The following is a 25,395-nucleotide window of genomic DNA, read 5'->3' on the forward strand; positions in this document are numbered from 1 at the left end:
GCTAGGCCTTCCTGTCCATCACCAACTCCCGGAGTTCCCTCAAACTCACGTCCATAGAGTCAGTGATGCCATCCAGCCATCTCATCCTCTGCTGTCCCATTTTCCTCCTGCCCTCAATCCCTCCCAGCATCAGAGTCTTTTCCAATGAGTCAAGTCTTCACATGAGGTGGCCAAAGTACTGGAGTTTCAGCTTCAAAATCAGTCCTTCCAAAGAACACCCAGGACTGATCTCCTTTAGAATGGACTGGTGGATCTCCTTGCAGTCCAAGGGACTCTCAAGAGTCTTCTCCAACAGCACAGTTCAAAAGCATCAATTCTTCGGCACTCAGCTTGGGTAATAAACTTTGAAAATAGTTTAAATTTCAGGGTCTGATTCCTTTGCTAGAGAGATGGGTTAGCACATTCAGAGTAGGGTTGTTTAAAATGCATCTCACATTTTAAATAACCATGGTTTTCTTAGATGAGGGGGAAAAAAAAAAACAGGTCAAAACCGCAAACTCATAGGTTTTCTGAAAGGTTACAAAATAAAATGTTCTTTGCTGGAGGATATAAAGGCAGTGGCTCTCTGTTTGACAAAGGAGAGAGCTCTGCTAGATAAATCTTGCATTATGAACAAATGGGAACTCTCTCCCTCTCTTCCTGATCAGCTTAATTCATTGTTGCTTATCTGCAAATTCAATAACACTGATAAAATAAACCCCTCCTGCAGGCTGAGCATAGGGGCCTGGGTGCTCCTCCTCAGAGCCTTTTCCTGTTTCTAACCTCAGCCTCTGCTCCTTGGATGCCCTGTGCGGAAGTGGGCAGAGACCCTGTGCCTTGGCTCTGGGTCCCCCAGCCACAACCCACCCGCGTCTGGGTTCTCGGAGCAGAAGATGCTCAGCAGATCATCAAAGCGGAGCTGGTAAACGGGGCCAAAAGCAAGTATTAAGCCTCCTTCCCACACTTCCCCACCCTGTCCAAGATAAATCATTCAATACCTGGCTCAAAATTGCAAACATTTTTAGTGCCCAGGTGGACTGGAGGGTGGCCACCTGGGTGCCATCTCAGTAACAGATCATACTACATAGGACGATTAAGGATATTTCAGTTGTACAGCTTTAAGAATATTATTTATTAATTCACTAAACCCATTGTGTACCAAGTGTTCGTTTACTGTCTGTCTCCCTAACCACACTGGCAGGGTGCTGTCTGTGCTATGAAGAGGTCAACAGGATATCTAAGGAGCCAAAAGCTAGAGTTAAGAGGAAGCCAGCACCTGGAAGGTGGTCCTAGGGTGGCTTTGCTGATGGACTAGACTGTGTCTTTCTCACCCTGGGCAACTTTTTCTGAGACCATGTGTGCATATGTTAGTGTGGAGCTTCTTTGTAGGATCTTATACTTTCCTATGATATTGTATCTTACCTCATAAACCTGTTCCTCTGTAGTTACATTCCTCCTAAAGGATACTCAGAGATCCATCCTGTGAATGTAGAATCATTGACCTGACCAAGTCCCAGATGACACGCATTTTGTTACCCCACCCCCACCCGCCCAATTCCTGCCAATTTCCCCCATAGAAGTAAAGCTGGGATGACTATCTCTGTACATAAACTTCGGCTCCAGTACATCTCTCCCTTGGCTGAATTTCTAGGACAGGAATTAATGAGTCAAAGGGCTAAGCCCTCATCACTGGGTTGTCTCTAAATGATAGCCATTGAGCTGTGAGCTCTAGAACTCTGTGCTGCCTGAGTTTGAACTCTTTCACTTATTATCTGTGGGGCTTTGAGCAGGTTACGTAACCTTCAGTTTCTTCATCCGCGGAATGGGGATAATAATAGTACCTACCTCATAGTGTTGTGAGGATTAGATGAGAGAAGCCATGTGTAGCTGTTGGGTTGAATAGGCATGACTCATGAGATGGAATCATAAAGCCAGCTTTATTTTTGTCTCCCATGGTCTCTTTAATTTTTTTCTTCAAGGCTGTTTCCCCCAACCCCCTCCCCTTCCCCAAAACCTAGATGAAATTGAAGGTAAGTCCATGACTTCTGGCCATTTCCAGGTAACCAAAGGTTGTCCTGTCAGCCATTAGTATGTTCTATCTATTGTGATTAAAAAAATCTTTGAACTCCAGAATAACATCAGCTTCTCTTGTCCACCCCAGCCTGCTTCAGGCCAGCTGCTTGTAGGTGATATTCTGCTGCTTGTAGTACGATATTCTGATGAGCTGGTGTCCCACTCTCTGGGCTATCTCTCTGCGTGGGGTGTTTTTGTGGATTCTTGGCGATCATTCCATCACTGGGGTGTCTCCCCAAGTACAGCTCCTTTGATGTGGCTGCTGCTTCCGCTCTATGGCTCACCCTATGGACCCATTCTCAGGCCCTGGGAAAGCGGCTGGACTCATCCCCTCCCCCACGGTGGCCTCCCCTGACAAGGGGTCCCTCTGGCCTGGGATCTAAGACAGTCACACCTGTTCCTTGTGCTAGGGCCCACACTGTATCCATCACCCCACTAACCTGAGAGCACAGGCTGACCCTGGGGCAGCAGCACCCTCTTGGCCATCAGGGCAGGTGTGACTCAGATGCCTCAGCACTGTGGCCCCATCCTGGGCTTCCCTAGCGGCTCAGACGGTAGAGAATCTGCCTGCAATGCAGGAGACCCAGGTTCAATTCCTGGGTTGGGAAGATTCCCTGAAGGAGGGAATGGCAGCCCACTCCAGTGTTCTTGCCTGAAGAATCCCATGGACAGAAAAGCCTGGTGGGCTACAGTCCATGGGGTTGGAAAGAGTCGGACACTAAGCTCTCATAGGGGTTTCCATCAAGCTCCACCTGAAGGACATAGTACTCTCCACCCTTCCTGCTCAGGGCTCACTGGACCCTGGGGGCTCTCTCTAAAATTCCTGTTGAACCTCCAACAACCTTTTTTTTTTTCAGACTGTTTTATTTTATATGTATCAAAGATGTGCCAGCTAATGATACAGCCTCTTCTCCATGTCACATTCGGTGGTGTTCCACCTCACCCTGGAATGTGATATCTGTTGCCTTGGAGCCTCAACTACATAGTTCCATTTCATCACCCTTTTGCTTTTATGAAACAGAGGGTGCCCAGCATAGAGAGTATCCTCCACAAATGATAGTCACGTCTGCCAGTCTTATAGGCACTCATTGACACTGACTTCCTCACCATTACACTGTTTTATACTTTCTGAGTTTTCTGTTTCCTTTAGACTATAATCACTTTTTTTCTTTTTTTGGCCACACTGTGCAGCATGTCAGATCCTAGTTCCCCAGTCAGTAACGGAACCTGTATTCTTTGTCTTGGCAGCACAGAGGCTCAACCACTGGACCACCAGGGAAATCCCTAGACTGTGATCATTTCTGTTCTGAAGATTTTTATTTGCTATGCTCTTCTGCAGTGATTTGGAAAATAGACATATTGCTTTTAATTCTATGAGTGGTTACCCTACATTTTTTTTCACAGACACCAGTAAGCCTATTTATCTCACTTTAATCATGTGTAATGGAGCAGTGGTCTCTGTATATTCTGCAGTTTGAATGGGAATTTCAGAGGGCTTCTCTGACTGCCCACACATGTGCTGCCATCTTGCCATGATGTCTGCCCCACAGCTTTGCAAAGCACTGGTCCCTGGTGTAGGGCCGTTTATCTCTGCCCTGGACTTCCCCATCCACCATTTAGCAGGTTTCAGTACCTCTGGGCTTGTCTTCTTTATCCCCCATTTTGTTCCCAGTTCTCTTTTTCTAAAAGGTACACGTGGGCAGGCTGTTGTTCAGTTGCCCCCCAGTCATGTCTGACTCTTTGCAACCCTATGGGGTGCAGCAAGCCAGGCTTCCCTGGCCCTCACCACCTCCCAAAGTTTGCCCAAGTTCATGTCCATTGCATTGGTGATACCATCCAGCCATCTCATCCTCTGACACCCCCTTCTCTTCCTGCCTTCAATCTTTCCCAGCATCAGGGACTTTTCCAATGACTCGGCTATTTGCATCAGGTGGCCAAAATACTGGAGCTTCAGCTTCAGCATTAGTCCTTCCAGTGAATATTCAGGGTTGATTTCCCTGAAGATTGACTGGTTTGATCTCCTTGCTCTCCATGGGACTCTCAGGACTCTTCTCTAGCTCCACAGTTTGAATGCATCGATTCTTTGGCGCTCTGCCTTCTGCGGTCCAGCTCTCACAACCGTATATGACCACTGGGAAGACCGTAGCCTTGGACTGTATGGACCTCTGTTGGCAGAGTGATGTCTCTGCTTTTCAACACACTGTCTAGATTTGTCATCGCTTTCCTGCAGAGAAGCAGTCGTCTTCTGATTTCATGGCTGCAGTCACTGTCCACAGTGACTGGATTACCCTTGGCTTAAAACCCATTAGTGGTTCCCCATTGGCTATAGGATAAAATCCAAGCCCGCCAGTCGGATGCTCTGAGGACCATGTGAACTGGTCCTACCTTAACTTTTAGGCCTTTCTGCCACACCAAACCACTCACCTACATGCTACCACATTAGGTGATTTGCACTTGGATTTTCACGTGCCTTGGTCACAGACTCTCACATCCCTGCCTTTGCTCATGTCATCCTCTCTGTCTAGAATGCCCTTTGGGAAAAGAGCCCAGAACCATGCCAAGCCAGTGATAGACTCTCAGGAATTGTTAAACTTCACCCATTCCTTCCTCATCTATCAAAACCCTCCTGGGGACTTCCCTGGCTGACAAAAACAAAAAACTTCCTCATCCATCAAGGCCCAATTCAACTGCCATCCTTTCTCATTCTCAGAGAAGGCTTATCCTAACCTGATGCCCCTCCCTTTAGAATCACTGGCTGCTCCCAGCACTTTGTATACCTGGACTGTGATACCGGCGTGTTGGTGCTTTCTGTCTCTCCTGCCAAACTGAAAGCTCCCTGAGAGCAGGGTTGAGCCTGACACCTGCTGAATTGCTGCAAGGACCCTTGAGCCCCGTTGGGTCGAGTTGATGTTTGGCCGATTGCACTGTCTTCCTCAGAATACAAGGGTACTGTGCCAAGCTATGAAGCAGGGAGGACACCTCGGGACTTGGTGCCCAATCTGAATCGATGTTCATTTATTCTTCATATCCTTTTGCTTCCAAAATTGACGCAAGGTGGCCCACATTCAAACTGTTAAATTAGGAACAGAAAATTTAGGATTCCACGTGGAAGTAGCAAGGTGCCAACATGCTCACCTTCTTCCTTAACTGAACGAGCCTTACTGCTGGGAACTTGCGCTAGGGTCCCTTCCAGGTGGGTGGCAGCTGGTGAAGGTTCCTTCAGGCTGTTTCTGTCCCCATGTATTCTTCCTCTCCCTTGACAAGCCATGACCATGTTTGAAAATGCCTAACATGCCATGAGGAGAATTTAAATTCACAGCAAATATGTCATCTTTGAGGAATGGGACAGGTGGTGAGGAGGGCGTGTGGGCTGCTCTGTTTCAGTAGAGATACCCTTGTTCCTGGGCTAAATTTTAAAAGCTTAGGTACTTCTTCAAGGTCACTGTACAGCACAGCTGTATTTTAACTGCAGTCTAGCACAATATTCTTCTCATGCCTTTCTGGAGTGGTTTTTTAGTAGAAGCCAAGGGCATACGCTTAAAATGTCAACCAGGGAAGTCATCTGAGCAGCAAAACCCATCACCAGTTCTGAATTGAGTGTGAAACTCACACATCCCTGTAGAACTCACAGAAGTACATGCTTAGATCCTTCTCATGCGCACACATCAACATATCAACAAACAAATATTCTTGTGCAGGCCCATTATGATTGCAGGGATACCTTACACACACACATTCACACATACATGGCACACAGCCCCTCTGGCTCCCCCACATCCCATGGGTGCACACAACCTCCACAGAAAGAGACATGGAGAACTTTTTTCTGCACCTCACTCTGCCTCCAGATTATGCTCCCTTAGGACAGAACTTAAAGTGTCTATTTAATAGATTCAATTACTCCAGGCTCCTGAGACCTTCCAACTTGATTCTGATTGCTTTAAGGTGTCAGATAATTTGGGAAAAAAGGAGGAAAGTAGCCTGAAGTTCTTGAAGAGGCAGTCTTCTCAGCTCATCTCTGAAGTGGTTGGTAGCTGCTGATGGTCCAGAGAGTGGTACTGACCTCCTCCTTCTAGGCAGTGTTCTGTCCACAGGTCCTGACAGATAGAGGCCTTGGGTAGTGATAGGCTGTGCTGCCTTGGTCTCCAGGCCAGGGACCAGCCCCTTTCTGCAGTCCTTCTTGAACCCGACAGAAGTGAAAACAGAGGCCCAGGCCAAGGGTCCCAGCAGACAAGGAAACCACCCTACCTTCTCCCCAATGCACCCTACTCTGGGGTGAATTTTTTCTTTTGTCTGCTCTCTGTTCTCATTGACAGTGATAGCTCTTGGAGTCTGATAAATAATCATAGGTCACAGCCTTTGGCGAGCGTTGATGTTGCAGTAGACAGTGATGGATCTGACCGCCCTGTTAGCCAGAAGCCTGAAGAGGGAGATGGCATGCATATGTCTGTCTGTGTGTGTGTGTGTGTGTGTATGTGTGTACTGCAAGAACTGTGATAGGCAGGAGGAAGCTAAGGACAAGGGCTGTGGGCACTGGTGTGTGAATCCTGGCTTCACCATTGACCAGGTGTGTGACTTCGGGCAAGATCTTTTGTCTTCTCGGCGCCTGTTTCTTCTGCTATAAAATGGGCATGATGTGGTTGTGAGGATTACACAAATTATATAGCTGGCACCTGATGCTCAGCAAACGCCCCCCCACCAACCCCGCCAAGATCCTGGTTGCTGTTTTTATAGTGGGGAGAGTCTTGGGGTGGGGTCTCCTGGTTGTGGACCCAGGGCGGCTGTAGAGGCCCTCCTATGTGGGAGGACAGTGGGCTGCCCTCCCAGGCTCTTGCCATTAGCCAGGCAGTCAGGGACACTCCCCTGGCCTGCCTGGGTGATGGCACTGCTGAATCCAGCGTGCACGTGAGAACACCCACCTGCAGTGTGGAGACCCCTCCGCTATCCCCAGGTCTCCCCCAGCTTCAGCCAGCCCTGCTGTGGATTGGCTGCCCTTCACCTCAACATGCTTTGAACTCAGTGCTTGTCACAGCCAAGACCACTTCAGTGCTCAGAGACTGTAGGGTCATCTTTGTTGAGAGGTTTTGCCTCCGTTTAAGTGTGGTCCTTAGGGCTTTGGAAGACAGAGACGCTGGGTCCTTTTTAGCTCCATCGCTGGGAGCTTTCTGTCCTTGGACATCTTAGCCTTCCCTAGGCTTTATTCTCTGGGAAACAGCAGCAACCACTTGGCTCTCAAGGCTGTTGTGGAGATTAAATAATATAAAATTTAAGGGCTAAGGATGCACTAGACTGAATGCTATCCTTGTCTTGACGGCGATAGCTTAGAGGGGAAGGACTCCTCCGCAGTGGGAAGATAACCTCCTTTACTAAACCCGAAGAAAGAAGGTTCCCCGGGGAGGCGGTTGGAGCTGCCAGGAGAGGGAAAGGCCAACCTCCATGCTCGGCACCTGAAGGTCCCCTTGGACCTCTTTCGGTCTTTTGGAGCATCATTGCTTTCCTACACAACTAGATCCCACCCCCTACTTCTCTCTCCCTCACCCCATTTAAGCAACGGTTTCCCTTCCCTTAGCGGAGATTGGTAGTTCAGGTAGGTAGGTATGTGTTAGAATTATCCCCGTTTTACAGAAGGAGAAACTGAGGCTTGGAGGTCGGGGACCCGCCCAGTGGCAGCGCCTCTATTCACCCAAAGTGGGCGCAGGCGCTCTCACTTGCGCGGAGCCAGGGGACCCGCGCTTTCTGTGAGGGGGGCGGGGGCGTTTGGGACTCCGGAGCCGATCTGGGGGTGGGGTCTCCGCCGGGGGCGGGGCGGGGCGAGGGAGGCGGGGGCGGGCCGCCGCTGCCACGCCAAGGCCGGGCCCCCGGCGCGGGCCCCAGCCCCTCTGGCGGCGGGGGGCGGCGGGGGGCGGCGCGGGGCGGCGCGGGCGACTTCTCCCGCCTCCACGCGCGCGCACGCCCGTGGCGGCCCCGCGCACTCCGCCGCTTCGCCCATCGCGCGGCGCAAGCAGTCGTTCTCCGAACCCGCGGCCGGGGCCCTGGCGTGCAGCGCGGGCCTCGGCGGGGCCCAGCGCCCCGGCCCGGGAGGATGCGGCCCTGGGCGGCCCGGGAGCTGAGCAGGGCCCCCGCGCCGGCCCTCAAGGGCCCCGGCCTTCCGAGCCGCAGCTGCCGCCCCGCCCCCGAGAGACATGACTTCCAAGCCGCATTCCGACTGGATTCCCTACAGGTACGCGGGCGCCGGCCCCCACCTTCACTTCCCCCCGGGGCGCTGGTCTAGCCCACCACCCTTCAATGCTGAAAGCTCGGGGCAGGGTCGAGGGTACTGGGTCGGGATGCCCACCACTCTGAACTCCGGGAGCAGGGCTGGTTGCGGATGCAGGGCTGGGGCGCAGGACAGCTGTACCCTCCCCATCTGGCCCTACCCTAGGGGTGCGGGTTGGAGGTGCTGGGCCTTCCTACCCCAACTTTGGGGGCCCCAGTGAACCCGCCTGCTCTGCCCTCCCCACTTACCGGCCGGGGTTGCTGGAAGAGGCCAGTGCTCTGGGCCTGTATGGGCCTTGTTGGGTCGGGCAGCGCCATGTGGCTGCCTGGGGAGGGAGTTAACCGTGCTGAGCCCCCTCCTAGGCCAAGCATACTGGTCACACGCCAGTATAGCCGCGTGCACACACACATACATCTGCAGACATGCACCCATCGGAGGTCCACTGGACCAAGGACGCTCCTGCTGGTCGGTTCACACAGTCAGAACATGAATTCCTGGAGACAGTCGTTCTGAACCTAAAGCACAGGCTGCTTCTATATTCATGCATCTTGTATTGCTGCGCGCATGTACACACACGCACACACTCACCGATTCTCAGGCTCACACAGGTGCACTCCTGCCTATCTGTACACACACACATCTTGTATTTGGGGGAATACCTGCTTCCCACTACTCACACACAAGTACCACTGGTATCTATCAAAGACACAGAAATCCACTTGCTAACTGGTTTAAACACCTGCATACAAACCAACTCAGTACATGAGAACTGCCTTCACATGCACAAGAGAATGAACCTAGGAACCCGGGGCATACTCAGGGAAGCATGGTCTGCCTGTGTTCCCCGATGCTGTGGTGTGTCCCAAGGACAGCTGAGTGTTCACGCCTATGTGGAGGTTGGGGTGGGGGAGGGGGGGGTCCCTGGGGCTTGCACAGGTGCGGGCCTTTCCCCATCCACTCTACTCCATTCTCTCCATTACCACTGGAGAAGAGCTCATCGCCATGGCAGCGCTAAATCCTTGGCCACCCATTGGCTCCTTGGTTGCCATGGGCTACGGGGCTCTCTCCAGGCCTCCCCTGAGAGGCTTGTGTGTAAAAGGGGTGCTGGACTTCTAAGGTCCACCATGTTCTTGCCAGCCCAGGTGCACACGCTTGTGGCTGGCAGACACAGACTCCAGACCTCCCTGTAACACAGCCTGCTCTTAAAGAGACCTGATTCCAGTCACTAATAGAAAATAATTCTGATAGGGCTCTTCGATGAGTCTGTCCAGACAGCATCCAAATGGAAATCAGCTGAAACTGCCTGAGGCTTGTTAAAAGTAGATCCTGCTACAAACAAGCACCTGTCACTGGCCTGAGACTTCACAGTTTTCTCCTGAAAATTGTTGTGGTCTCTAATCTCAGCTTCTTTGGGGGCTTCAGGGCTTCCCAAGTTAGAATTTGTGGGTGCCCCTCCCACCAACACACACACGTGTGTGCATACACACACATCAACCCAGGATTTCTTGTGAACACATGCAGTCACACGTAGACCAGGAGACAGTCCCATTAGGGGACTGGGGCTCTGTTGACTCAGAAGGGTTGTCACCCCGCACAGGGCATCTTGGCTGGGGGTGCAAGTAGTTTCCGGAGCATCCTGGCCTTCTTGACACGTGTGTGCTGAGGACTTTGTAGAAGACACTGCAGCCCACAGAGTATCATTAACCTCTTCTAACCACCCAGCAGAGATGCCTGGGCAGTACCTGTGCGATTAGAGGCTGTGAGTGCTGTGGAAGTACCTGCCCAGGGTGCTGATGGCAGGGTGGTGGCCACAGACTGACTTAGGAGGAAGGGAGAAACGGGGCAGCGCGTAGAGCTGGGATGTGATGGCGTGTTTAGGATCTGCAGGCTGAGGACCAGGCCAGATCATGGTTCAGGGGAGCCTCTCCCAGGAGCCAGCAACTTGTGAAGGGAGTGCTCAGGTCTTAGAGAAAGTCGGCCTCATACTGGGGAGGCTTAAGCCTGCCTCTAGGGGAGAGGGCACTAGGGAGATGGGGCTGTCTCCCGGAGATGCTCAGTCTTCCCACGAGCCCCAGGCACTGGCATCCTGCAGAGAGGGATTTGGCACTTGCCCCAGCTCAGGCCCAACCACCCTATCCCCTCATTCCTTTCCTGAGCCCACACACTCCATCTGGAGCACAGAATCCTGCCACCCTGAAGCCCAGCCCCGAGGAACATCTTGGCCCCCTTGTGGCCCTGCCTTGTTCACCATCCCATCGCTCTGCCACCCTCTTGTTCTGTGGCAGGGAGGGTAGGTGTTTAGCTGGAGGTGAGCTGGGGTTAGAAGTTGTCGGTGTCTCCCACCCTGCTGGGGTCTTTCTGAGCCTTTGTGAGCCTCGGAAAGCATTGGACTCGGGTGTAGACTTCCAGAATGAGGAGATCTGGCTCAGAGGAGCAGGTGCAAATTGCCTTTTGCACTAACAGGGCTGCTGATCGCAGTCATAGCCACATGCCTGCCTGATCGCAGAGGAAACTGGGGCAGAAGATGGAGAGGCGGGTGTGCACGTGCTGTGGTGTGAGGTTTCCCTCGTGTCACAGCGTGTCGGAACTGGAGGGTATCATCTGGCTTGGGGACCAGAGGTGGGTCGATATCTTGTTAGCTCTCCTGGTGCGGGTTCTGCTGCCTCAGTGGTGGTTTGCACCTGCATCGCCCAGACCTGGCTCATTTTCTTTGAAGCTGTGACAGCTGGTGATAATCTTCTTAAGGGTAATTGTGACTCAATTTGTAATGATCATGGATTAACCTCACATTCTGACTTAGAAGGGAGCCATTTAGTTTATAAAGTGTTAACAACTGTTATAACTTTTTTGGCTTTTTTCCATATTATTGCAACTACTGATTTTTATTTCTGCCATTCTGCCTTCACCTGTGTTCTTGAGGAGTATCAAATGTCCCTGGTTCATGATTTTATGTTTTATGGGCTGAAGGAGGAGCAGTGAGAGTCAGGAAAGCCTGCTGCCCGCAGGTGTACTGGAGGAGGGAATGATGGCCAGCCCTGTCCTCAGTGCTCTGCACCGTCCTGTGGCCGCTGCCTGGCGCCTCCTTCACCAGCCGTGAACTCCTGGAGAGTGGGGAGTGCACCTGAAGAGCAACCATGTGCCTGGCACAACCCTACATGGACACGGTGCCCATTGCTTTGAATCAAAGTGGCATTCCCAAGTAGACTGTAGGACTTCCTGGCCCCACACCTGGCTTCTCAGCACCCCTGAGGGCTGCAGTACTCTCCCCTCACAATGGGGCTTCCTGGGTGCTACTGGCAAAGCACAGCTCTAGGTCAGAGAAGGAGAATTTCAGGCAAGAAGGGCCCTCACAGACTGCCCAGTCTTCTGTGTGAATGCTTCCCTCAGCATCCCTGCCAGCAGCCTCACTTCCGATGGACGAGACCATTAGAAAACTCTCCCTTAGGGTGAGCCTACTCCTGTCTCTGGGTTTCCCCTCCTCTTGTTCTGTGTGTGAGTCGCTCAGTCATGTCCCACTCCTTGCAACCCCATGAACTGTAGCCCCTCGGGCTCCTCTTGTCCATGCGGGCAAGGACACTGGAGTGGTTAGCCGTTCCTTTCTCCAGGGGATCTTCCTGACCCAGGGATCGAACCCGGGTTCTCCTGCATTGCATTATTGTGTGAGCCACCAAGGAAGCCCTTCCTCTCCTTTTGGTCCTCATTAAGATCCTCCTGGTACTGCACTGCTCACTCCGCTTCCTGGGGAGAGGAATGACTGCTCATTAGGCAAGACTCACGACTCTCTCACTTCTGCCTCAGAGGTGCCCGGACTCTGGCCCGCTGCTTTGCCTCTGGCCGCAGGAGGGAAGAGCAGACCCTCTACCCGTAGTTCCACAGGGAGTTTCTCTCCTCTCCTACCGTAAGCGTCTTTGGGAAGTCGTCTTGCTGCTGCCCGGGGTGGAGGAAGCAGGAGCACAAAGTTGACAAGTGATCCAGGGAGCAGGGAGCCTGGGGATGCGCTCAGATTGGTCTCTGCCCTCTCCAGCTCCTGGAGCCGCAGACGGGGCCCTGGCTGTGGCCTGTCCAGATGTCCAGCGTCGAGCAGAGGGAGGTGTTATTTCCTCACAGTGGACCTCTGCCCTCCCGCCCTTACCACCCCCGGGGGATGGCTTTGGTACTGACCACTCCTCTCAAGGCCTCTGTGAGCAAGACTGCGGAGTCTTTCATCAGGCTGGTGTCAAGCCCTGTCTTCTCCATTCTGCCTGTGTGGCAAGACGGGGTGTTGGGGTACCCATATGTAAGATTTGACCACTTCCTGTTAGGCTTCTAGGGTCTTCTGAATTCACACTCTCTCAGTGGACAGTTAGTATCTCTTCTACTTCGTTTCACCTGTAAGTCTGCTCAGAGGCCTGCCTTGTGTCAGGTCATCGAAAAACCTGCTGACCGAGAGAAGCATGATGCTATTAGTAGAAACCTCCTTTGATGATGACATGACCGATGGTTGCCAACACCTTTATCCATCTGACTGACCTGGCACACCACTTGCATGGCTTCGTCTTGCCCACACGGTAGCGTCACCGGTCCCTGCAGCTCCACGCGGAGGCCTGGCCGTATTGTCCTCCCGTCTTTTCTGATAGGCCCGAGGACATGTGCCCTGACTTACCAGCATGCTTGGCCTTGCTCCTAATGGTCACATCCTGTCTAGAGGCTAAGTTGACCCCTTCCACCCTGTTCTGCACACTGTTTTCCCGCATCTGAACAGAAGACTGTGCTTGCATGCTCCTAGCCTCAGAGCAACTTCTCAGTTTCCTTTTGTTCTTTAGAGATCACAAGCTCTGACTCCTGATCTCCATTTGCATGGCTGAGCATTAGAATCACATGTGTCGTTGGCTTTGAAAAAGCAAAGTGTGAGGTGGGGGATTGATTCTGGGGCAGGTTCCCCAGCAGGTCTGAACTATCGAATCAGGGTTGAGTGCCCCCAGCAGTTGGGACCCACCTGGTAAGTTTGGGAGCCAGTGGCTGGCATGGAGAAGCCTCATCCTGGGAGGCTGACTCTTGTGAGCAGTGTGGTCCTCTGGCTTCTGGGGTTGCCTCTGTTCCCACCTCCACCGTGTTGCCCGCAATGTTCCAAGCAGCCACTGGGCAACAGAAGCCACAGGTCTGGACGTGCTGGGGAGTGGGGAGGTTCCAGCATTGGGCAGAGTTCACAGCCAAGCAGGTGGTCTTTCCTCCCCTGCCAACACACTTGCCTGACGGCCCGAGTCCAGCAGGGGCAGGCCCCACTGCGACTGAGCGGGAGGAAAGGGAACAGAGGGCAGGGAGTGGGTCTGCTCCGAGGAGGGCCTAGCCTCTGGTCAGCTCTGGTGGACTAGCTGGAGAATGGAGATGGGGTCTAATGAGACGGGAGACCTGGGTTCCTAGCGACGTTGGCCACATCTGGCTTTTCCAGCCCCTGGAGGAAGTGTCCCTGACCCTTGCTGTCATGCATGGCTCACGCTCAGATATCTGTCTGGCGGCTTTGAAGCTGGGGGATGTGGAGGGGCCGTCTCCTGGGAGGTTTAGGGGTCACTTGATTGGATGGATGGACACCGCATCCAGGTTTCTCTGGCCTTCACGAGCCAGTGGCCAGTGCTTCCCCCGACCCCTCTGATGACCGTCGTGAAGGAGCCGCCGGGGTCAGCTGGAAGACCCATCCGTCAGTGCCCTGTCTCCTGTCCGAGTCTCCTGGCGGGGCTGCAGCTGGCAGCCTGGGCTTGGCAGTGATTCCATAATTGGAGCCCGGGTCATTAAAAGGCCATTACTGTCTCCTTTCATGATTATCGTTTGGTGCTGCCTAGAACAGAGGCAGGAGGAGGCAGGCCAGGGAGTGAGGAAGGAAGATGCCTGGGAGAGGTTCTGTTGTGCGAGGCAAGGCTGTCTGGGGGAAGTGAGGGGGGAAGGACTGGCTGGGCTGCTTTTGGGGTGAGAGAGGAGCTCTGGTTCTGCTGTCCCTGGAGACGGCCATCATTGTTGTCATTGTTGTGCTGTGTGCAGGGGATTCTTTGCTATTCACCAGCGACAGATGTTGTGCGCTCCGGATACATTGTTGTCAGGCAGAAACACTGCCCACTACCAGCTGGCCGGTGCCTTTGCTTTTGTGGCTCTCAGGGAAGCACCCTGCTGCCCCGCACGGGCTGCTGCCTGCTCTCAGAGCCTCATCGTTTAGCTGGATTGATTGTCAGCCCTCCTGGATGGGTCTTGCTCAGCCAGGCGTGTTCTTGCTCACCAGGCACATGTTGCTTCTCCCTGGTTGCCACCCCTGCATCCCCCACTCACCTGCATCCTCCACTCAGGAGGGGGTTGGCTCTCCAGACACTTCTGGGGTATCTGAGTTTCTGGAATCTCAGAAGCCTCACCCTTGTGTTCATCCATCTTTCTCTGAAGGCTGATGACTTATCTACTTACAGACAGATAAGTCCATTCGACCTGTAGTCGTACTTGGCGTGGCTCTTTGTCATTCTCGCCCATTGGGGGATGGAGGTGGGGACAGAGGAAGAGGAAGTGATGGAACGGAGTGGAAAGCCCGTGGCAGTGGGACAGTGCCTGTGCTAGGAAGATGTCCTCCCCACGTGGATGAGGTTGTTAGGGTGGGGCGGACACTGGGCAAGGAGGCCACGGTGGCAGGAACCACCTTTTGTCGGTTGAGCAACCTCTGTGACCTGCAGTTTGGAGGTGGCGTTGCTGATGTGAGCTTACCTTGCAGTAGGATGTTGCCCTTTCACGTTAGATGTCAGCTCCTGGCAGGGTGTCAGCACCATGGAAATAGTCAACTGTGTCCTGCTCAGCCAAGCCCAGGGCCAGAGATGACCTAGATGACTGGCTCACGTCATCCCAGTGAGCCAGGAAACAGCCTCTCCTGCTGGCAGGAAGGGGAGGCAGCATGGCCTTGCAGAGGTGGCCGACATGCCTGAGACACAGGCTGCCCCACGCGTGCCAAGGCACAGAGCACAGCAGGCAGGGCACCGTTGGATTTCAGGCCCCGTTGCTCCTCTCGGCCAGGTGGCACACAGAGCCAGACTGGGCACCATGGACCACGAGGACAGTGGTGTTGGTACACTGACCCTTTGAGGATGTGTGGCCCTTGAACTCTCCAGTCAGGCCATTGGCTGGAGGCAGAGAGATAGAAGAGTTGTAACCTCTGGACCTGGCTGGACTCCCAGGCATCCTGCTCACCTTCTGCCCTGCCTGTCCTGTGTGCGGCCTCCTGTGATGGGACCCTCACTGTCCCAGCCAGCTGGGATATTTTCAGAGCTATTCCCTGTCCTCTGAGCCTAGCATTGCCCTTGGAGAGGCCCACGTGCAGCTGCGTGCTCTTCGGCAGGTGGGCTCTTTTAGGGAGACTGAGGCCTTGACTAGAAGCATGTCTGAGTGTGTTCTCCTGTGCTCTGGCCACTGAGGGTTTGGTGAATGAGGCTGTTCTATGAAGGGCTCCAGATCACAATCGGGCTCTTCTTGTGTGTAGAGCAGGCCGTGGGCATCGGGCAAGTCCTTCCCAGATGTCAAGTAGGTAGGACAGCTGCGAGTTCAAAATAGGCAGTCTTCACAGGTCTTGGCCAGGGAGGTTTGAAGCCAGAGGGCTGGGTGGTGGGCCGTCTGCAATCTGTGGGCTCCCTGCCACCCCCTGGCCAGCCCCTGCAGCACAAGCAATTTGCTGAGCTGAAAGGACATTTCAGGTCAATGATTGTTCCAGTTGGAAAGGGCTGCTGCTGTCAGGAGGAGGTGGATCACCTCACCTTGTCTTCAGGGTGATGTGACCTCCTTACATGCGACCGTGCTTGGCTGCACTCAGGACACCCACCTCTGACACGGTGTCTGCATGCATGTATATCCAGGTATGTGCTTACACATGTGGACATGCTTACACACATTTGGACATCTCCCAGTGTGCGCACACATGAGATACTCCTACAGTGTCACACACAAACCCAGCACACTTGGATATACCTATACAGGCACCCACACAAGGTCTGGTTCAGTGGCAGGCTCTGGAATAAGGCGGCCAGGGCAGTCTGGGTGTTCCCAGAGCTCATATCCTCAGGCTCCAGCCCCACCCCCATGCAGCTGGCCTGACCTTGGCTCTATAGGCTTGGGTCTAGGTCTCATACATGTGTTAGACTGGAAAGAAGGTTTAAGTGGTTGGTGCTCCCTCCTCATGCTCTGCCTTACTTGGAGGCAGGGCCAGTCTGTGTGAGATGAGGCTGCCCTTCCCACGACCTTAGTAAAGGACTCAAGGATTTGATGCCGCCCACACCGTGTAGGTGGCCAAGGAAGGACCCAGCGTCTGGTTGCTGGGCTGTGCATCAAAGTGCTGTGTCCGCCCTGCACACATCTGCACCCAGCCCTCGCCGTGCCCCAAGGGACTGGCTGGGGTTTCAGTTTCTTTCTCCAGAAGTAGGGGTCCTCTTTAAGTGGGGCAGGGAGGTGGGCAGTGTCAGCAGCTCCACTTTACCACCTGGAGAGCCAGGAGTTGCTCTTGAATGGATGGCGAGGGTCTGCCCCAGAAGACCCAGCCTCCACCAGAAGGATGGAAAGATGGAAGGGTGGAGCCGGAGGGGCAGGCTCTTGGGTCTGAAGCCTCTCCTGGGGCCCAGCTTGTGACTGATGCCCCTGGATCTCAATCAGGCCGGGCCCTAATGGGCCCAATGGAAAAGTTTCCTCCTCAGTTTACCGGGTCAGGGTAGACTGGGAAGTCCTTGGGCAGCAGGGATCCTAATAGGAGGTAAGTCCCTGAAGTGGCAGAAAGACGGCTTATGTCTTTACGTCTCTAGCCAGTTTCCAGAATATAGCTTCACCTTTCTGCCCTGTCCCATGCCCAGTAGCCATGATGGGAGGGGCTTAAAAAACACAGACGTGCTGGGAGAGGGCTCTGGGTGGTCCTGGCTCCTCGTGGGCCGGCCCTGAGTGCCCCTCTCTCCCCCTGCAGTGTCTTAGATGATGAGGGCAGCAACCTGCGGCAGCAGAAGCTTGACCGGCAGGTGAGTGAGGCTGGAGCCGGGTGGGAGGGCGGCCAGCATGCACCATCCAGGCCGGAGTCTGGGCGGTGGGTGGGGGAGCCGTCCTCCTTCCTGGGTGATCCTGTGTGGTGGAAAGAGGGGGCCTTCCCAGGAGAGAAGTGGTGAGCTCTCTCCTTCACCACTTGGCATTAGCACCACCCTGGCATCTAGGGCTCCTGCCAGGAGGCAGCTCGGGTCACTGTGCCATGACCCTGCCAGGGCAGCTACCTGGACTGATACTTGCCTTCTTCCCTTGGATACCAAGTCCTGGGGCGCAAGGACACAAGGTTAGAGTGGGGCGTGGACCCCACTGTGACCTGTGGAACCATATGGAGACAGCAGGGCCCCCCCAGTCCTCATCTGGGCGCCTTCACTTGGGGAGGTGGTCGGCTCTCTCAGGGCCCGCCAACCCCTGTGCGTGTCCGCTGCCTCTGTAGCGGGCCCTGCTGGAGCAGAAGCAGAAGAAGAAGCGCCAGGAGCCCCTGATGGTGCAGGCCAATGCCGACGGGCGGCCCCGGAGCCGGCGGGCCCGGCAGTCGGAAGAGCAGGCCCCCCTGGTGGAGTCCTACCTCAGCGGCAGCACCGGCTACCAAGGTAAACCCCACCCTGGGACTGCTTGCGGGGGCCCTCAGGGACTTCCTGCTGACCTGGACAGCTGAGGGGCCCATCTTGTTGGGGGTGCCCAGTGGGCAGAGGGGTGGGACAGGCGGAGGGAGGCTGGGATCTGGAGCCTTGGGCTCCCATGCCAGGTGTGGGGTCAGAAGGTACAGCTTTGTGGGCTTGGGATTTCAAAAGCCTGGGTTTCTGATCTGAAACATTTCCCTGAAAGCAGGAGGCAGCTCCCAGGAGCAGAACAGTCTGCTTCCTGCCAGCTTTCTGTCTCTCGAGAGGACTCCATCTCACATGCTGCCCACCCATGCCTCTTGTCACAGATAGACAGACACTTGTCTCGTCTCCTCTCTGGGTTCCCCAAACCCTCAGTGTGCCCAGCCTCTGGCCCGTGGGTCCGTGCATGGAGCTGTGGTGACCAGCAGCCTCCAGCTCCCAGCTGTGTACACATTGGTTCTCAGCGGAGTCCCCTGGGAAGGGAATTCTGTGTGATTCATCCTGGGGGCAGGGATGCCTCGATTTCACCCGTGTTCAGGACCCTCCTTTCTGCTGAGAACCGCAGGCTGGGCAGAGGGTGGGTCTCTCTGAGCCTGAAAGGAGGACTCAGGCTAGTCCCCGCTGCCCCCTGCTGGTGGCCAGTGATCACGGCAGCTCCTCCATTGACAAGTGACTTTAAGAAGGTTGCAGGCCCCTGGCTTTGCAGTTAGAAGGCTCCCCTCCTTCTGGGCTTCCTTGGGCTGTGCGGCCTCCAGCCACTTCAGACGACTGGTAGTTGCCTCGCCTTGGGGCTCCTTCACAGTAATGCCCCCGTGTGCACTTCAGTTCAGCACGTGGGCCACAGCTGATGTGTCTGCTCCACCTGAGAAGCCCTTTAGAGAAGGGGATGGTCTGTGGGAGGCGGCCCCAGCTGCTCCACTCGGCATGGCCCCCGGCCCCAGCCTTACCTGGCAGCTTCCCCTCGCTCCTTGTCCGTGGGTGCTGTCCCAAAGGTGGCCACAGTGTCTTGCAGAGAAGGCCTCCCGCCATTCTGGGTTTGCTGGAGTTCAGTCTGTATCCACTGGAGCCCGGCATCACTGCCCCAGTTCTGCCAAGCCTGGCACCTGGCCGTCTGAGTCTGCCCGTGGCAGGGGAGCCTGCTCCAGGGACTTCAGGCCCTGCCAGTTTGTGCCAGAGCCAACATCTTGGGGTTTTGAGAGAGAGTCTGGCAGGTCACATCTGTGCAGTCACTTTGGCAGGTATTTCTTGAGCACCGACTGTGTTCTGGGCTGGGCCAGGCCTGCAGAAAGACCACAGCGCCTCTGAGAGCACACGGCCAAAGTCAGAGAGTTTCTGCCCCTGTGGGTCACCTGCCCACTTGTCACTGTGAGCGAGTTGCCTACCCTCTCCAGGTCTGTTTCCTTCCCTATAAAGTGAGGCAAGTTCTGTCTCAGGGCTTTGAAGGTTGGAGCAGCTGTGGTGTGTTCCCAGGTCCAGTCAGCTGAATGCTGTCCCCTGCCCAGACTCTAGACCAGGTGGGGTGAGGGCAGCTTCTCAGGCCCAGGCTTCCCCAGCTCTAGGAGGCTGCTCATCAGGCTGGCCATTGTGGGATTTGGGTTTCCAGGAGCCCCACCCTCTGCGGCCTCCACTGCCTCTGCTCTGCCCTCTGCTGGCTGTTGGTGTAAAACACATAGGGATCATTCCCAGAGAAAGATGTGAAAAAGTGTTAGTTGCTCAGTCGTGTCTGACTCTTTGAGACCTCATAGACTGTAGACCGCCAGGCTTCTCTGTCCATGGGATTCTCCAAGCAAGAATACTGGAGTGGGTAGCCATTCCCTTCTACAAGGGACCTTCCCAACCCAAGGATTGAACCCAGGTCTCCTGCATTGCATGCCGAGTCTTTACCATCTGAGCAACTAGGGAACTCCAGAAGAAGAAGAGATAATTCAGAACCAGCATTTTATCCCAGTGGAGAGTTTTTGACCTACTGGCTGTGTTCATTCATTTTGTATATTTACCCATTTCTTAAATATTTATTGAGAGCTTGTTTGTGTCAGGCTCTGGGTTAGAGGCTGAGGGTCCAGGGTGAGCACGAACCGATGCAGTCTCTGTTCTCTCATGGACCTTAAGATCTAGGAGGGGAGAGAGGATGAAACAGACTGTCATAGGTGTGGGTTGAGGAAGGAAGCCAAGCTCGGCGAGTGGATGGCAGAGTCGTGGCCAGAGCAGGGTTTTCTTGAGGAGGTGATGTCTGAGCTGGAACTCTCAGGCTGATGGGGGTTAGTGGGAGCGGGGGCTGTGTGGTGACGGCAGTCCAGGCGGTGAGACAGCGAGAGCAGATCCGTGGCAGGCAGGTGGGAGTCGGGTGTGTCTGGGACCTGGGATGCCCAACAGGTGACGAGGGCATCTAGGCCAAGGGGAAGGCCAGGCTGGCGGGAGGACATTGGTCGTCATCTTAAGAGTGGTGAGCAGTGAGAAACCACTCAAGGGCCTTGACAGATTGGGCTTCTGATGCCTGGAGAGGGTGGAGATACCCAGTGGTGGCCCTTCTGAGACCTTCCACTTGGCAGGCAGCTCTTGGGATCCACTTACTCTCCTGCTTCGAGGGCTTGTCCCAGGAGAACAGAGCAGTCCCTGCAGTGCTCGCCCTCACTGTGGTCTCTTCTGGACACTGCAGCCTTTTCTGTCTTCACCCACCGTCATCGGAGACCCCCCTTCTTGCAGACACACTCCCTCCGCCTCCCCACCTGCTCTGCTTCTGGGGAGGTCATGGTGCAGACCAGGCTGTTGACTTCAGCACCCTGTTGGGTTGGGGGGTGCCATCTCCTTCCAGCCTGGCCTGCCCTGCGCACCTTTGCCTGGAGGAATGATGGTGCAGAGGCCCTGGTGGGGGAGCTGGGTAGTGTTGCGGTGGAGCTCTGGTCTCACTTTGTATGCATTTCTCTCTCTCTCTCTCCGGCTCTCTCCTGAGCAGTTCAAGAGGCCGACTCAGTTGCCAGTGTGCCCCTGGGAGCTGCCCATCCCACAGCACCAGCCTCAGCCAAGAGAACCAAGGCAGCCGCCGCAGCAGGGGGCCAGGGTGGGGCCTCTAGGAAGGAGAAGAAGGGGAAGCACAAAGGTTGGCTCGCCTTCACTGCCCCCTCTTTGGGAGGCCCGGCCCCCACCGTGGGGCTGGCAGGAGGCTTGTCCTCCAGACTTGGGGTGAGGGGCTGGGTGAGAGTCCTCGGGGAGAGCCCCGAATGGCACTCAGTATCCCCCAGCTGGCTCACAGGCCTCCTCCTGCTCATGTGGGACCGGGCTGGCCCGTGGGCATGGGCAGGACTCTCCCGCTGCCCGAGGATGTAAAGTCCAGCTCAGCTGTGGCCCCGGAAGCCCCTCCCCACCCGCCCGAGCACCTCCTCCCTGATCAGGACACTCCTCTGGGAGCCTCAGTGTCTCCCGGGCAGCCTGTCTCCCCCTTGGGCAGTGCTTGGTCGTCCTGTGGGCTTGCTCACTTCTCCAGTCCCATTTCCAGCCTCTTGGCCCACAGACCAGTCTGTTCCCTCTGCTCCTCCCTCTCCAGAAAAGATCCCTGGAGATCAAGGCCAGTTACAGTGGCCCTGCCCTGAGTCCCATCTCTGCTGGCCACCGTACTCCTCAACCTTGGGCCTGGGAGTGGCTTCCAGGCCTCCGTGTCATGGTCGGACAGTGGTGTGTCGGGTCCGAGGGCCTGTGGAGTGACCACGGCATCTAAGGGCTTGTTTCTGATCCCAAAGCTGTGGCAACTTGGACAGGAAGGTTGATGGGGGAGGTGGGAGCCCCTCCATTTGGGAAGGCGAGTGTATGCCGACCTGTCTTTTTCCAGGGGCCCTGTGTGTTTCACTGATGTGTGTGAGTCTGTGTGCACGTGTGAGGGAAAGAGAAGGCTGGCACTGACAGTGCAGAGCTGGCCGTGTCCGAGCTGAGTGGTGGCCTTGCTGTGTCAGACCCAGCCTCATTCTCCCTCCTGTCCTGCTCACCGTGTAGCTGGAGCCGGCTGCCGGCTGCTGGCTGCCTAGGGACACGAGGCGTTTCAGTCCCCCCCTTCGGCTGCAGATGTGGGGGAACAGCAGAATAAATGGAGCCCGTGCCCCTTCCTAGCTCACCCACCATTAAGAGGCTGACAGCAGTCATTCATTTTTTTGAAAATCGGTTTTGCAAATAAAGTTTTCAGAGGTGTCCCTGTTCTTCCCTCACCCTCTTCCTGGACACCTGGGGATCCAGGCTGCCCCGCCCCCTCCGCACCCCTGGATGGGACTCAGGAGTGTCCATGGCCTGCAGGCTCCGGCGGGCCAGCAGCACCAGCTGAAGACAAGTCTGAGGCCCGAGGCCCTGTGCAGATCCTGACTGTGGGCCAGTCGGACCAGGCCCAGGACACGGGGGAGACGGCCGCAGGTGGCGGCGCACGGCCCGGCGGGCAGGACATCCATGGCACGATGCAGAGGAAGGGTGAGCCCCGTGGGGGTCCAGAGACACCCCCAAAGCTCAGCCCCAGGTTCTCAGATGCACCTTTCTCAGGGAGCATGGCCTTCCTGTGTCTGTTTCAGCCCCTTCCAGGCCCTGGTGGGGGGCACACTTGGAGACCAGTGAGCAACTTGGGCAGGGACCCCTGAGAAGGCTACGTTGAGGGAGAGAAGTGTGGCTCAAGGAACCAGCCAGCCCACAGCCCAGCCCTGGGTCCCCATCCCCTGCCCGCAGGGAGGCCCAGATGTGGGGACAGATTTCCTTTCCCTTTTGTCCCTCTGAGAAAGTTCTTTTCTTACAAAATGTCCCCACTCTGTTGAGCTAGAGGGAGCAGGGCCAGGAGGCTGAGAGGCAAGGCAGACCCTCCCAGGAGGCCTGCTGCCCAGAGAGTGAGCTCTGTCCCAGGGAGGTGGTGGAGGGAGAGCCCGCAGTGCACACGCTCTGAGACATCACATGAGGGACAGCTTCCTGAAGGAAGGGCTGCTGAGCTGGGGTGAAGATGTGAAGGCATGTAGACAGGGCAGGTTTTGGAGAGGACGGGCTGGCTGCCTTGGTGGCTCAGTTGGTAAAGCATTCACCTGCAGTGCTGGAGACCCTGGTTTGATTCCTGGGTCAGAAAGATCCCCTGGAGAAGGGAATGGCCATTCACTCCAGTATTCTTACCTGGAGAATCCCCATGGACAGAGGAGCCATGGGGTCACGGAGAGTCGGACATGACTGAGCGACTTTCACTTTCTTTGGAGAGGATTGGTGGGCCCCGAGCATCAGGCTGAGTGAGGAGTTGGGACTTTCTCGAGATTTTATAGGTTTTGCCAGCCAAGGCCTCCAGTAGACTTGAGGCCAGAGATGCAGGCTCCCAGGCAGGGCCAGCTCAGTTCAGGCCTTGCTACCCAGGAGACAGGGCATCCTGGCTGCCAGATAGGGAGGGTCTGACAGCTGAGGCTGGAGGGGGGCTGCACCCGGGGACAGTGACCAGCCCCAGCTCACATGCACTGGAGAGAGAGTGTCCTAGTGTGCATCTGAATGTGTGCGTGGGAGTGCGTGGATGTACGTGTGTAGTGCCTCTCTGCGTGTGTGTGTTGTGTGTAGGAGTGACTTGGAGCCAGTGAATGGGTGACTGTCAGGGTGTGCCTGTGTGACCACGCGTCCCCTCCCACTCCTCTGCCCGGCCCAGGCATCTCCAGCAGCATGAGCTTCGAAGAGGAGGAGGAGGAGGAGGAGGAGAACAGCTCCAGCTCCTCCCAGCTGAATAGCAACACCCGCCCCAGCTCCGCCACGAGCAGGAAGTCCACCAGGGTGAGTGAGGAGCTCCTGCTCAGCAGGAGGGCAGACAGCAGTGTCGCCCAGGTGGGAGGGGAACGAAGTGAAGTGAGGCAGAGTTGGCTTTCCTGGGCCACGGGCTGGGCCCAGGTGCCTGTCAAGAGCTTCTTCCCCTGGAGCTCTTCTGGCCTCCCAGTCTTCAGTCAAGCCAGAGGGCGGGGACTCTGGAGTTGGACAGCACGGCTTCTGAAAGCCTGCCTGTTCCCTCCATCCCCACCCTGGGGTGCTGAGCTGAAGGAAGGGCTAGGAAGCCAGCTGCTGGCCCAGGGCCAGGATCTCTGTGCCCACATCCCAAGGTGCCAGCCCTGTCTCCCACCACCACCATATGGGGGCAGCTTTGGATTCCAGACCACCAGCTTCAGCTTGGGGTCCCTGCCTGGGGCTCAGGCTCCTCCTCTCTCCTTGGAAGGAGGCAGCCTCGGCCCCCAGCCCCACAGCCCCCGAGCCATCGGTGGATGTTGAGGTCCAGGATCTCGAAGAGTTTGCCCTAAGGCCAGCCCCCCAGGGGATCACCGTCAAGTGCCGCATCACACGGGACAAGAAGGGCATGGACCGGGGCATGTACCCCACCTACTTCCTGCACCTGGACCGTGAGGACGGGAAGAAGGTGAGGTTGGCTTGGACGTGCAGTTTCATCCTGTGGGCTTGAAGTCCTGGGCTGGAGTGGGACTGGAAGCCTCAGCTCCAGCACTGACCTGCCAGTTCCCCCAAAGAGACAGAAGCCTGTGTGCCCCGTTGGTGCACGTGTGCAAATGTGTATGTTTAAGAGCTGAAGCGAGGGGATTGCTTGTGTGAGTGAGGGTGTGTGAGTGAGGGTGTGTGAGTGGTCCTAGGATTGCGTGGGGACTGGAGGCTGGGCCTGGAACATGCATAACTTGGCTCCACTCCCCAAGGTGTTCCTCCTGGCGGGAAGGAAGAGAAAGAAGAGTAAAACTTCCAATTACCTCATCTCCGTGGACCCTACAGACTTGTCTAGAGGAGGGGACAGCTACATCGGGAAGCTGCGGTACCAGCACGTCCCCAGGAGGCCAGCGGGGGTGGGGCAGGCTCTGTAGAGGGCAGCTGCTGCCCCAAAGGAGGTCGAGCATCGGATCCTCTCCCAGGGTCCTCTGTCCATCAGATCAACCGCAAGCGCAGATCTGTGCTAGCTTTGAGCCAGATTTGGAGATGAGCCTGTCATCCTATCCTAAGCTGCTCCCAGGCAGAGGGGGTGCAGGCCCACTAGAAGGGCAAATCAAACTCCAGGATGTCAGGGATGATATAGGCCACCCTGGAAGAGCTGCTTTGGTCTCATGGTCAGTGCCAAGGGGCAGGAGTGAGCCCTTGAGGGAAGAGGAAGCAACCTTGGGGTGGGGCGAAGGCTCTGAGCTGGGCCTCAGGTGAGGGAGGGTGTGCTGAGAAGTGCGGCAGATTCAGGAGCATAAATCAAGCTTAGAGCTGGCGATGGGGCTGGACCGTAACTCCCAGGCTGATGGGACAGAGCAGATCATCTCCACCCTCCATGGGATGCTGAGATCCCTCTGCAGTCTTGCCAGGTGCCCCTGTGGTGGCTCACCTTCCATGAGGGGGGCCACCCCAGTTCCTCCAGGGAGACCTTCTGTGGAACTCCGATTTCCCTGAACTCAGCTGAGATGCCCTTTGATTAAACTTGGAGCAAGTCGAGGCCTTCTGTCCATGAAGCGCCTTCTG

General features: G+C 55.6%; 1 protein-coding gene across 6 annotated transcripts in view; it reads left to right on the top strand.

The window, feature by feature from the left end:
- TUB (tubby bipartite transcription factor) overlaps positions 1-25,395 on the top strand; it is a 91,607-nt gene that overhangs the window by 58,296 nt on the left and 7,916 nt on the right. For 2 of the 6 annotated variants that reach the window (XM_018059494.1, XM_018059491.1), the window contains 7 exons: positions 17,250-17,301; positions 17,757-17,913; positions 20,879-21,022; positions 22,204-22,371; positions 23,561-23,682; positions 24,116-24,313; positions 24,600-24,712. In XM_018059494.1, coding sequence (XP_017914983.1) covers positions 17,250-17,301; positions 17,757-17,913; positions 20,879-21,022; positions 22,204-22,371; positions 23,561-23,682; positions 24,116-24,313; positions 24,600-24,712 — 954 coding nt within the window. Of the gene's footprint in view, positions 1-8,030; positions 8,273-17,249; positions 17,302-17,756; positions 17,914-20,878; positions 21,023-22,146; positions 22,372-23,560; positions 23,683-24,115; positions 24,314-24,599; positions 24,713-25,395 lie in introns of those variants that run through there. The other 4 variants (XM_018059493.1, XM_018059495.1, XM_018059492.1 and 1 more) reach the window with 4 other exon arrangements.

The sequence above is a fragment of the Capra hircus genome, chromosome 15 (assembly GCF_001704415.2).
Source record: "Capra hircus breed San Clemente chromosome 15, ASM170441v1, whole genome shotgun sequence".
In the NCBI taxonomy this organism is placed as follows: domain Eukaryota; kingdom Metazoa; phylum Chordata; class Mammalia; order Artiodactyla; family Bovidae; genus Capra; species Capra hircus.